General features: G+C 44.9%; 1 protein-coding gene across 1 annotated transcript in view; it reads left to right on the top strand.

Moving 5' to 3' along the window:
* Positions 1-13,232, top strand: part of LOC144693976 (WW domain-containing transcription regulator protein 1-like) — a 152,344-nt gene that overhangs the window by 99,817 nt on the left and 39,295 nt on the right. Inside the window, exon 3 of the mRNA XM_078564259.1 lies at positions 10,623-10,747. Coding sequence (XP_078420385.1) covers positions 10,623-10,747 — 125 coding nt within the window. The remainder of the gene's footprint in view (positions 1-10,622; positions 10,748-13,232) is intronic.

Below are 13,232 nucleotides of genomic sequence, written 5' to 3'. Positions count from 1 at the left end.
TCTCCTGAGCTCCCACTTATTCCTGACCTTGTATTTGGCTTGTATATGGGGGTGGCCAATGCCACCAGTGGGCCTCTCTGTGGGCTGCTGAGCCTCCGGAAAGGAATGCTTCACCCCCAGGGAAGCCACTTTGGCGGCCCCCTTGATGCAGCTGGAGGTCTCTCGTGTCCTAGACTGAAAATTCTTCAACTGCTTCATCAATGACCTTCCTTCCATCATATGGTCAGAAGTTGGGGATGTTCACTGATGATTGCACAATGTTCAGCAGAATTCACGACTCCTCAGATACTGAAGCAGTCCATTTCCAAATGCAGCAAGATCTGGACAATATCCAGGCTTGGGCTGACAAGTGGCAAGTAACATTCATGCCACACAAGTGCCAGGCAATGACCATCTCCAACAAGAGAGAATTTAACCATTGTCCCTTGACTTTCAATGGCATTACAATCGCTGAATCATCCACTACCAACATCCTAGGGGTTACCGTTGATCTGAAACTGAACTGGACCAGCCATATAAATGTGGCTACAAGAGCAGCTCAGAGGCCAGGAATCCTGCAGTGAGTAACTAGCCTCCTGACACCCCAAAGCCTGTCCACCACCTCCACGGCACAAGTTAGGAGTGTGATGGAATATCCTCCACTTGCCTGGATGAGTGCAGCTCCAACAACATTCAAGAAGCAGCCCACTTGATTGGCACCTCATCCACAAACATTCACTCCCTCCACCACTGACGCACAGTGGCAGCAGTGTGTACCACCTACAAGATGCACTGCAGGAACTCACCAAGCTTCCTTAGGCAGCACCTTCCAAACCCATGACCACTGCCACCTAGAAGGACAAGGGCAGCAGATAGATGGGAATACCACCACCTGGAAGTTCTGCTCCAAGCCACTCACCATCCTGGCTTGGAAATATATCGCCGTTCCTTCACTGTCGCTGGGTCAAAATACTAGAACTCCCTTCCTAACAGCACTGTGGGTGTACCTACACCACATGGACTGCAGCAGTTCAAGAAGGCAGCTCACCACCACCTTCTCAAGGGAAACTAGGGATGGGCAATAAATGCTGGCCTAGACAGCGATGTCACATCTCATGAATGAATAAAAAAATAGTCTTGGCAGACAATATGGTGTCTCAAAAATTGAGTATTGTGTCAGCCTTGGCTCAGTGGCTGCACTCTCACCCCTAAGACTGAATGTCGTGTGTTCAAGTCCCATGCCAGTGACTTGAGGACGTAATCTAGGCTGGAACAGAGGAAGTGCTGCACAGTTGGAGGTGCCGCCACCCCTCTCAGGTGGATGTAAAAGATCCCATGGCACAAGACAAAGAAAAGCAGGAGAGTTCTCCCCGTTGTCCTGGCCAATACTTATTCCTCCACCAATATCACTAAAACCGATGTTCTAGGTCATTATCACATTGCTCTTACTGCTTTCAAATGGGCAAAACAAATACAACAAAAACACACTTCAAAGTGCTTCAAAACGCATTGGCGTGCCCTGAGATCGTGAGAGGCCTTAATGAAATGGAAGTCTTTCTATTTTTCCTTAATATTGAGAGTGGTGTAGTTCAGTTGTGGCCTGGTGCAGTGGGAAATTAATGTTCATTGCTTGTTTTCTGGGAGGTGGAATGTACGCTGGATACAGTCTGGCAATGCTGTCCAGGACCAGGCAGTTGCTATGGCAAGTCGCTGTGTTTCAAGGGGCCTTGCTCCATGTATCACAGCAGTAGTGAGGCTGCCATTGCAGCGCTAAATGCCTTCACCCTCACCGGTCCCCAGACTGCAGTCTCCTGCTCCAGGGCAAAAGGGCAGTGTTTAGACTATGTTGCCCCATGCCAAGATTTTTCATTGAGGGCAACTGTGTAACCATGGTTACGCAGCCTGCAACCCATAGCAACAATTTCTCCAGGGGTGTCTCTGTTGCCGTAGCTCCTCAATTGTGTAATGTTTCCCACTTTTCATCAAGATAAGCCTGCTTGAAACTGACTCAGCATCCCTGAACTTGATCAGCTACCAGCCAAGCCTCAGTTTATCTGAATTTTATTTTTAGCATGTGCTGAACATCCACGCCTTAAATTGCCAAACATGGTAAGCAATTATCTTGTGCACCCTGCAAATACAAAACACACACATTCATCTCAGACCAGTTGTACTGGCTAGGGTGAGAATGCTTCATTTGTTATTTACACAATTCTTTTGGTTAGCCCTGTACGGTAATAAATCACTGATGCAACATGACAGGCGCCTGTCATGTACTCCCCGTGACACCTGCTTTACCTGGGTCTATTGTGTTCATTTGAAGTGAATGATGAGAGTGTACAACACAAGTCACTCATTACCCACTTGCCCCACCTCCAGTGGAGTGGCTTCAAAATGCCGTCATCGGTCAGAATTTGCCTCTGGCTTCTAGTTTTGATTGAAAAAGAAAGAAAGATAGAGAGACAGAAAGCCACAGAGAGAGGGTGTGTGAGTGAGAGGGACAAAAGGGAGAAAGAGCGAGTGAAAGAGAAAGAGAAAAAGAATGAGTGAAAGAAACAAAGAGCGAGAAAAAGAATGAAAGAAAAAGCGAATTAAAGAGCAAAAGTAAACGTGAAAAAAAGTGAGATAAAGAAAGAGCGAATGAGTGAAAGAAAGAGAGAGCAAAAGAAAGTGAATAAGTTAGTAAGTTAGTTAGTTAGTTAGTTGTGCCTTAATTGCAAATGGCCATACAATCCCTTTTAGTGATTTTGGTTGATTAATAAATATTGGCCAGTGCAACAAGAGAACTTCTCAGCCCTCCTTCGAATCGTACCATTTACATCCAGCCAAGAGGGCAGGGAGGGGCTCCGTTTAGCATCTCGTCCAATGAACAGGAGGGAATTGAAAACATCAAATACACCTTCAAGTAAACGATCCCTGTCAGAAAATATCTTCATAGTTGACAATGAAGGAAGATTAAACACTCTTTATTTTCAGGTAGGATTCTTACATTACAATCTACGCATTGCTGTATGCACAGTTAGAAGGGCAGAGACAGATAAAAGGTCATATGAGACACTATACAGCTTTTTATTTTATTGATGCCTGTTTTTCTTGAATTGTCCTATCTATCTGTGCACTTTCTGATCAAGAAGTCAGACTGGACTCTGGGTATCACCTTTGGTTCTGCCAGTGAGGCCGCTAGACCTTAAACTGGTCAATGTCCCCTCCTCTTCAGACTCTCTAAAATGGACCACTTCAATGAAAAACAGCAGAAGATCACTGCAGAAAAATCTGTGTTCCATTTGTCAATACTGAAGACTGCTTGGAAATGTTTATGGAACTGCTAAAAAACTGTGGTTAAGTGTTACGAGCTCCTTTGTGTTTGTAGCTCCTGGACTGTCTGAGCTGCTGTCAATTGGAAAGTTTTCTAAGGAGAAAGTTACTTGGAATCTTTTAAAAATACTTAAACTTTCATTCTTTGACCGTGCAATGTTTGTCCTTTAGTTTTGTGTGAACATGTTGAGCTGGATTGAGCAGGGCTCTGAGAGTGTACAGCCTGTTGAGCCTGCTTCACCATTCAACATGATAATGGCTGACCTTTCAGCTTTAATTTCACTTTACTGCCCGCTCCCCATATCCCTCGATTCCTTGAGAGACCAAAAATCTGACTGCCCCAGCCTTAAATATATTCAATGAATTTGTATCCCAATCTCTCTGCCTTTCTCCGTCGAGTGTTGGTTGTTTGGGGCCACACCACTGATTCCTTTCTTTACGCACTCCAATGTTCCTGGCCTCTATCCTGAAGGCGCTGACTCTTCTTGGAGCACAGTCTTGTGGACACTCCAGTACGTTGTCACTATACGTTAATTCGTATGTGAACCTTTGTAGCAAGCTATGGAAGTAAGACCTGCATTTACATAGCATCCTTCATGACCTCAGGATGCCCCAAAACACTTTACAAGCAGTGGAGTACTTTTTTTTTCTAAAGTGTCGTCGCTGTTGTAATATAGGGAATGCGGCAGCCAATTTGCACACAGCAAATTCCCATAAAGAACAAGGAGATGATGATCTGTTTCAGTGATATAGTTTGAGGGGTAAACATTGGCCAGGGCACTGGGGGCAACTGCCCTACTCTTCTTCGAAATCAGGCTATGGGACCTCTTGCATTCAGTTGTGAGGGCAAATGGAACCTTGGTTGAACATCGTATCCGAATGACACCACCTCTGACAGTGCAGCATGTTAATGGTGTGTTATTTGTATTATTGAGGTTAAAGGTACACGGTTAAGTACCTTGAGCACATATAAAGAGAGACTTCTGGAACACTTGGTGTTGGTTAGGGAGGAAGCAGACATTTGTAATATTGCATTCCATAAATAAATCTAGTATTGCTGCAGATCGCCGCGTATAAGGCATAAAAGGCAATCCCATGTTTTCGTATATACTCAGAGTATAAGTTGATCCCCTTTTACAGCCACAACATGCTGTACTCACATTAGTAGCCAGCCTCAATTTTTCACCACACAAATGCATGTTTTACTCACCAGTATCTTATAACTGGGTACAAGAGGACAAGCAGGCAATATGGGCTGTGTTACGAAGATACACAGGAGTTTAAGACACACCAACGCAGACCAAGACCCCACATGGTGAATGACAAAGATAGCAATCACCCACACCCACGCCGGTGGTTCACTTTTATACTCAGTGTATAAGTTGACCCTGTTTTTGGAGGGATTTTTTGAGGCTTCGAAGCTTGACTTATATGCCAACATTTTTGATACATGCATCGCCATCTGGCTATCAGAAGTTTGACACTGCACTCCCTCAATAGTCGATTCAATCGTGTATTCGTGTACAAGTGACCAGGAGAGGGAAACCTGTTGTTGTTTTCTCTCCCTCATCGAGGAGTTCTGAAACCTGTTTAAGTGCCCTTACTGCTGTTCTAGCTGAGATCAGTTAACTAAGCAAAGACCAGTGAGCAATGTGGGACTCTCCTCACCTGTATTGGGATAAATTCCTGCATGTGCACCAGTAGCAAGGACCTTCATCAGCTGTCAGCCCACATTGGCATATTGTCAGCAATGTGATTTTACAATATGCAAAGATAGGGAGTGCAAGGTATCTCACTGCCAACACATGCTTGGAAAAAGATTGCTTTTGACGTAAGAGCAATTGGGCAATGGATCCACTAATTCAGGAGCCAAATTGTGAAAATTGGCGAATTGTGCATCCTCCTCATACCTAGAAGAGGAAAGGGCTTCGGTCCAGGGATACAACAGGCCTCAGAATGTTCCATTGCCTTCATTCTATGGTGTAAGAGTTTCATACTTCACTTTGCAAAGAGGGAGAGGCCACTTCAAACATATTGGTTGAAATTTTGCCTTTTGTGCAACAGTATAGAACAGATGAGAGCAAATCAGCAGCCCAGTTTATATCTCTCCCCATTTTGTTTCCATTGATTTCAATGGGATAACTTTAAAACTCTGTTGTCAATTTGCTATTACCCATTTTGTACTATGGGATCTGGATCTGTCTTGGATCTGGAGCTAACTGACCAAGGAAACCTTCCTTGTTCCTGATGGTGAATTTAGCTATTTCTCATGGCCCTGTGATCCATCACAGTGCATCAATGGAGAAATGGATGACCCTCCATTCCAACCAGGAGAGGACATGTTGATGGACTAATATAAGAATTTATCAGGCCCCATCCAAGAGAAAATGCAAAAAGCAAAGTGTACATCATCTGTCTTCAGAAGTGACAACACTGTGCTTTTGTACATTTAATGTTATGATGAAGTTATGGAAAATACGAGTAAGCTCTTAATCCTGTTTATTATACCGTGAACCTGAAATGGTTAGAGAATAGGGGATTATAGTCTGAGTAATCACCTGGGCCCCAATTCATGCCTGGGTTGCATTTTTCTAAAGAACTGCCCGCTGTGTGGGAAGATCATTTTGTTTTAAGTTAGGATCTGTTGCTAAGAGTACCTCAGGTACTCATACCTCTTCACTTAACCCTATCAACATATTTTCTATTCTTTTATCCCTTATATGTTTCACTAGCTTCTTCTTAAAAAAAAATACTATTCCCCTTGACTACGCCATGTGGTAGCGAGTTCCACATTCTCACCGCTTCCTGAATAAAGAAATTTCTCCTGAATTCCCGATTGGGTTTATTAGTATCATCTTGTGTTTATGACCTCTTGTTTTGGATTGTCCTGCAAGTGGAAACATTTCCTCTACATCTGCCCTTTCAAACCCTTCCGTGATTTTAAAGACTTTCATTCAAAGCATGAGTAAAAGAATTAAGAGTATGTCAAGTCTAGTAGCCTCTTTACCCACTTATATCCTGAGAATCAGCATCAGATATTACAAATGGTTTAGTTGCTGAAGTTTAAGTTTGAGAGCAGAAAAGGATATTTTGGCTGTATCCATTGCCACCGATGTCATTGGTTGTCAGAGTCAGTTGTCCATAGTCATGTTGAACGTGGCTGAAAAATTCCATCTGTGAGGAGAGCAGCACTTCAGACCTTCACTGGGGACTAGCGTGAGAGGGCACAGGTGATATTGGAGCCTTGTATCCTTGACTGGGGTACCTTGGATTGAGGTTGGGTCAAAGTAGAGCATTATATATATAAAAACAATAGCAGGTGATATCAGAATTGAGAGGATATACTTATTAGGAAAGGCTGAACAGGTTGGAACTCTTCTCTCTAGAAAAGAAAAGGCTGAGGGGTGACTTGATGAAAGTCTTTAAAATCATGAAAGGGTTTGATAGATGTCAGGAGTGTGACAGAATACTCTCCACTTGCCTGGACGAATGCAGCTCCCTCAACACTCAGAAACTTGACACCATCCAGGACAAAGCAGCCTGCCTGATCAGCACCCCATCCACAAACATTCACTCCCTCCACCACCAACGCACATTAGCAGCAGTGTGTACCATCTACAAGATGCACTGTAGAAACTCACCAAGCCTCCTTAGGCAGCACCTTCCAATCCCACGACTGCTACCATCTAGAAGGATAAGGGCAGCAGATACATGGGAACATCACCACCTGGAAGTTCCCCTCCAAGTCACTCACCATCCTGACTTGGAAATATATCGCCGTTCCTTCACTGTCACTGGGTCAAGATCCTGGAACTCCCACCTGAACAGCACTGTGGGTGTACCTACACCAGATAGACTGCAGCGGTTCAAGAAGGCAGTTCACCACCACCTTCTCAAGGGCAATTAAGGATGGGCAATAAATGCTGGCCTAGCCGGCAATGCCCACATCCCATAAAATGAAGTTTAAATAATGTAGAGAAAATGTTTCCACTTGCAGGAGCGTCCAAAACAAGAGGTCATAAATACAAGATGATGCAAAGAAATCCAACAGGGAATTCAGGAGAAATTTCTTTATTCAGGATGTGGTGAGAATGTCGAATTCACTACCACAAGGCGTAGTCAAGGGGAATAATAAAGGTGCTTTTAAGGAGAAGTTAGTGAAACATATAAGGGGTAAAAGAATAGAAGATATGTTGAGAGGATTAAGTGAAGGTGTAGGGGAGAGGGCTCTTATGGAACATGAATTCCAGCATAGGTCAGTTGGTTGGAAGGGTCTATTCTGTGCTTTAGGCTCTATGGGCTGATGAGTAGTCCTGTTGCCGGGATCGTAAGGAGGACTCGGGTCCAGGTGGGGGGGTGGCAGGATCCTGGGCAGCACTTTACCTGCAACAGCCAATTAAGAGGCTTGCTCCCCAACTGAGGATGACAGCCCACCTCCCAGAGATGCTGGCCCAATCAGGGGTGGCCACTTCTGAGGCTGCAAGGGGAAGAAGAGGGCACCTACATTGACGAGGCACCCTCAAAGGCAGGGTCGGTTTGTTTTCTTACTGTGGTGGCGCCAAGAGACAGGCTGGCCCCAGAGATTGGGGTTGGTGGGGGGGGAGGGGTTTGCATGTTCCAGTGGTGGTGCTGTAGCCATGGGGGTGGCTATTGCTGCCAGGGGTGGAGGGGGTGGTGGGTGTGGGCCTCTTTGGGCCATGGATCAGCCATTAAGGAAGGCACTCCCCCCTGAGAATTTGCTGGAGGCTGCCAGGGTTTACCTGGTAGCCTACCCACAAAGCAGCAACTCTACCGTACAGCATAAAAGTCCAGCAGGGGTTGGGAAGCGGCCCATAATTGTTTAGAACAATTGGCCACCTCCCTGAATTCCACTGCTGGTAATGTCTTGTGTTGGCGGGGAAATGTTCGGCTCCCATCTTGTCACCTTCCACCACCATTTTGCCAGCCTAGCTGCCTCCCAGCCTGTCTCCAGAGCGCTGGTAAAATTCAGCCCTCTGTAACTCCGTGAATACATTAAAACAGGCATAAATGTGTGCAAAGCGATAAAGTAAATTGTATGTAAGACAAATTTTCTTTGTAGTCCATCTGCATGAGGTATAGTAAACTTGTAATGGGCAGTGTATGCCTGAGAGACCCCTAAGCAATTTTCAGCTGGATGGTTATAAGGAAATTGAGTGCAACCGTGGGAAATTTGTGCCTCTTTTTATTTAATATGTGTGAAATCTTATCTCAAGGATGAACAAGCAAACGTGTTGAGACAAGTTCTGCAGGTTGCACAATGGAGCATGGGCCTGTAACTCTGCGTTATACTTTTTTTGGATTGTAGCTGTGCAGCCTGAGTGTTTGACTCAAAAATCAGTGCAGTCACAATGGATTGTTTTTTTTTAATGAGAGCATTGGGATGGGTGAGTCAGAAAACGCCCTGAAAGCTGTGGTTTCTCGGTAGTGATAACTGCACGCATAGGAAGACTTCAACTGTGCCATGAAGTGAAAGAGAACAAAGACAAAAGACCTGCTTTAGTAGATTGTATAATGTCACAACTTGTGAAGCATTAATGATTAGCCCAAGATCATGGTAGCATATTATGTTGGTTCTCCCATCTTTCCTTCTCGGGGTCAGCTGTGACTCTTACCTCTGAGTTGGAAGATAGTGGGTTCAAGTCTCACTCCAGAGCTTAAGCACAAAGTTAATGCTGACGCCCCCAGTGCAGTATATGAACAAATTAGGAGCAGGAGTAGGCCATTCAGCCCTTCAAGCCTGCTTCGCCGTTCAATAAGATCATGGCTGAGCTGATTGTGGCCTCAACTCCACATTCCGTCTACTCCCGATGACCAATGACAAAGAAAATAATTTGGAATGAAAGAGGTGCCAACAGGTTTCCCCCCAGAGGCCCAGACAATACAGACACCAGTTGGCATCTTACTAAGCCTCATGGATCAGAAGGTCTCAGGTTCACTTTCTAGTTTGTGCTTTGGATGAGTTCAGTAGACTTGGGTAAAAATAAGCCTTGTGGCCAGAGGCGCTGTCCTTTGAATGAGATGTCAAAACAAAACCTTATCTGCCCTGCCAGGTGGATACAAAAGATCTCTTAACACTATTCGAAGAATAACAGGGGAGTTGTTCCCTGTGTTCTGACCAATATTTAACTCTCAACCAACATTTAGTACATTATTAAAGTGACTATGTATCAAAAGTATTTAAATGGTTGTAAAATGCTTTGGAAAGTCCTGGGGTTGCAAAGGGCAAGATATGAATATAAGTCTCTTTTTTTTTCTTATCCCCTTTCCTCTCTGTGAGTTGCCAGGCAATCTAGTTAAGAAGGAAATAAATAGAGTTCTGGTGGTGGGGGGGTGGGGGAAAATCTGAGGTTTTGTCGACTTGATATACTTTCAGATGTACAGCTCAAGAGAAATGTTTCAATTTAATGTCTAAATTTGGGGAATTCTGTATGGCTGAGAATTGTAATAAGGTGGGAGAAAATAATTCCCCAAAATTAAGGAAAGATTTCCAGTGTCATGTCAAAGAGCCTCTTTTTCTCTTTATTGGGATGTGGGTGTCACTGGCAAGGCCAGCATTTGTTGCCCATCTCTAATTGCCCTTGAACTGAGTGGCTTACTAGGCCATTTCCGAGGGCAGTTAAGAGCCAATCAAAGACTGTGGATCTGGAGTCACATGTAGGCCAGACTGCTAAGGGTGGCCGATTTCCATCCCTAAAGGACATTAGTGAAGCAGATGGGTTTTTACAACAATTGACAATGGTTTCATGATCACCATTAGCCAATTCTAGCTTTCAATCCCAGTTTTGTTAGCTGAATTTAAATTCCACCGGTTGCCATGGTGGGCCTTGAATCCACCCTCCAGCCTGGGCCTCTAAGTTACTAGTCCAGTGACATTACCATTAAGCCACTGTCTCCCTGACTATACTCTCCCCTACCCACCAGGCCTGTGGCTTGATGTTGAAAGCTCTTCCAAAAGCTCAGTAGAATGAACGAGGAGACAATGGCAAAGGAAGTATATCTTTATGGTTTTATCGAAGCTTTTCATCTTGCACTCATCAGGACATTCCACTTGCCAACCAATCATCACTCTCTTCTCATACAGTATAAAGCTGTAGCTTCCCCGACATTGGTATTCTTGCGATTGTCCCGATGAGTGCAAGACGAAAAGCTTTGACAAGTGTTCGTTTTTTCAGCAATACTCAAGTTCTGTGCTACCCAACGCCTATTCCAATGGTTTTACGGCGCGTGCTGCACGTATTGAATTGTCACCGCAGAGGAAAAGACTATTAAATCTAACTTTTTCTTTCAACCGTTTTTTTTCTTTACAGCCATGTAGACAGGATAACAACATGGCATGATCCACGGAAGACCATGAGTCAGATGAACCTGAACACGGCTGGCACATCAAACCAGATGCAGCAGAGATCCATGCCTGTGGCTCATCCAAATCCTGGTCAGTTCCTTTTTCATGAGCACAGTGAATAGTTATTCTAAACCAGGTTTCAGACGCTGTTCCAGGAACTTCAGCTTTAACAATCAAAGCATAAATGTCTGAACATTTTGAGCATCTTTACAGGCTGAGCTGTCGATTTCCAGCTTCCTTGTGCCTCCTGTGTATTGAGGAGCTGATTTTATATAAAATCAGCAAGCTGGTCCAATGCACTGTGGAAAAGCCCTCTAAGCTCTATTCTTCCCATCATTATACCTGTTTATATGCACTTTGTTTCAGCTCCCAGATCCCGTTCTTTGGGTGGGCAGGACATCCAGATCTGAGTATATGCTGCACATTCCTTCAATTCTAGAACTTGAATCGCTCTCAGCAGTGTGTCAGTAGGTTGTCACTATTTGACCTGTTCATCAGGTCCACTTCTAGATCCACTGATCCTGTTGGGGTGACCCCTACCGTCTTGTTACAGTTCAATTGTCTGCGGTTGTTGGCTTTTGTTTGTTTTATGCTGTTAAATTTCTTCCCCTTTTTGACAAAAGCCCATGTTTTCTATTTACTTAATTCAGCTGATGGTTTTACAGTTGTGTTGGATTAGGGCTTATTGTTACCTCACTGAGGAGAGTCCGGGGGGGAGCCAAACACCCCCCCCCCCGCCCCCCCTACCCGACACAGTCGGACAGGATCTTCATAGAACTCTGTAACTCTGGGCACAATTTACAATTCCACAAGGGGTGGGGATGAGTGCGGGGGGGGTGGTGAGGTATATTGCGGCCACTCCTGTCCCCTCAACAGATCCAAAAAAAACCCACCCCACAGCGATAGTGCGTTGCCAGCAGGCTAAACAGGCTGAGAGTGGCGCTTTCTCCCCTTGGTGGGAGGGAGTTCTGCCCCCCGAGAGCTGCCGGCAGCTCTTGCAGTCCCGGCAGTGCCAGAGCTGAGTAGTGGGCGCTGATGGGACAGCAAGGAGGCCCACAAAGAAGAGAAGATGGTGCCGGACCTGGTAAATTGGGTCCTTATGGGTGGGGACGAATCAGGCAGCCTAGGGAGAGGGGCAAGAGGGATTGGTGGGGTGGAGGGGTGTGGCAGATCTTGGAGGCCAGGTGGGGAGGCACAAAGAGGGGGTGGTAATGCTTTGTGGGGGCTGTTGCCCCTGAAGCGCAAAGGTCACCCCCTCCCACCCCACCCTGAATGCTGTGCATCCCTTCCTTTCCCCACCGTGACAAATGTTTTTTCAAAGACAGCCTGCCCACACCTGCCCACGCCAACTGTTCCACAGCGTGGGCAGCGTAAAATCCAGTCGTCGGTAACACCATCTGAAACTCAGCAACGCTTTTCGTGCTCTTTCTGCCAGGCATTGTTTGTTTTCTTGAGTTTTGTTTCTTTATTGTTTTAGTTTTTTTTCTGAATGAAAAAAATTGGGTGTCAAATGTATTTGCTTGATAATGATTGTGTTGTTGAGCTCTTCTCTGTTTACCAACCTGGCCCTTTACCAAATAACAATGCCATTGGGTGTTTCCTTTGTACCTGTGATTTAACAAGGAGTTTCTGTACCAGTAATGAAATTTGAGAGCCCTGTTGTGTGCCAGTAAATATTCTAACCATTAATCCACTGAGATAAGAGAGAGCTGTGTTGCTGGGGTTAGTGATTATTAAGGCAACCAATAAGGCTCCAGAATTACCATGGGGTCTCCAGGAATTGAAGATTAATCTCCTGGGCTTGACTGTTGGGCAACCTGGGAGATTAATCATAAAATTATACAGGGTATATGGCACAGAAATAGACCATTTGGCCCACTGTGCCATGCTGGTATTCATGCTCCATTTGAGCCTCCTCCCATCTTTCCCACCTAAATTCACCATTGTAATGACCTGTTCCCTTCTCCCTCAAATGTTTGCCTTGCTTCCTCTCAAATACATCCGTACTATTTGCTTCAACCACTCTCTGTCGTAGTGAGTTCCACATTCTCACCACTCTTTGGATAAAGAAAGTTTCTTCTGATTTCCCTATTGGATTTCTTGGTGACTATCTTAAATTGATGACCCCGAGTTACGCCCTTCCCGCAAGAAGAGACATTCTCTCTTTATCTATTGAGAACTTTCATCATTTCAAAGATGTCTGTTAGGCCTCCCTTTTCTCGAGAAAAGAGACCCTGTCAATTAGGGCAGCCAAATGTCCGGTTTTAGCTGGTTGACCATTGTCCAATACTGGATGGCTTCACATCCGTTATTTTGACCCTAAGACCACTCATCTTAGTAAAGCACTGGCAGGGCCCTGTACTCATTCCTTTCCCTACCTGCGGCAGCCTTAATGCGATGAGGATATAAAAGTCAGGTCAGTTTTGATACTTTTTAGTATTTTCTTTGCAAACCACCTACCCCACCCCTCAGTTGTCTCTCCAATGATGCAGAATCTCAAAATGCAAAAATGTCACCATGGATGATGTTGGATGATGTCATCCAATGCGCATCAGAAGGGTGTCTGGTTTTGGTG

Source organism: Cetorhinus maximus, chromosome 19 (assembly GCF_964194155.1).
Source record: "Cetorhinus maximus chromosome 19, sCetMax3.hap1.1, whole genome shotgun sequence".
Classification (NCBI taxonomy): domain Eukaryota; kingdom Metazoa; phylum Chordata; class Chondrichthyes; order Lamniformes; family Cetorhinidae; genus Cetorhinus; species Cetorhinus maximus.
Note: the sequence above shows the minus strand (reverse complement) of the source record. Positions and strands in the feature narration are given on the sequence as shown.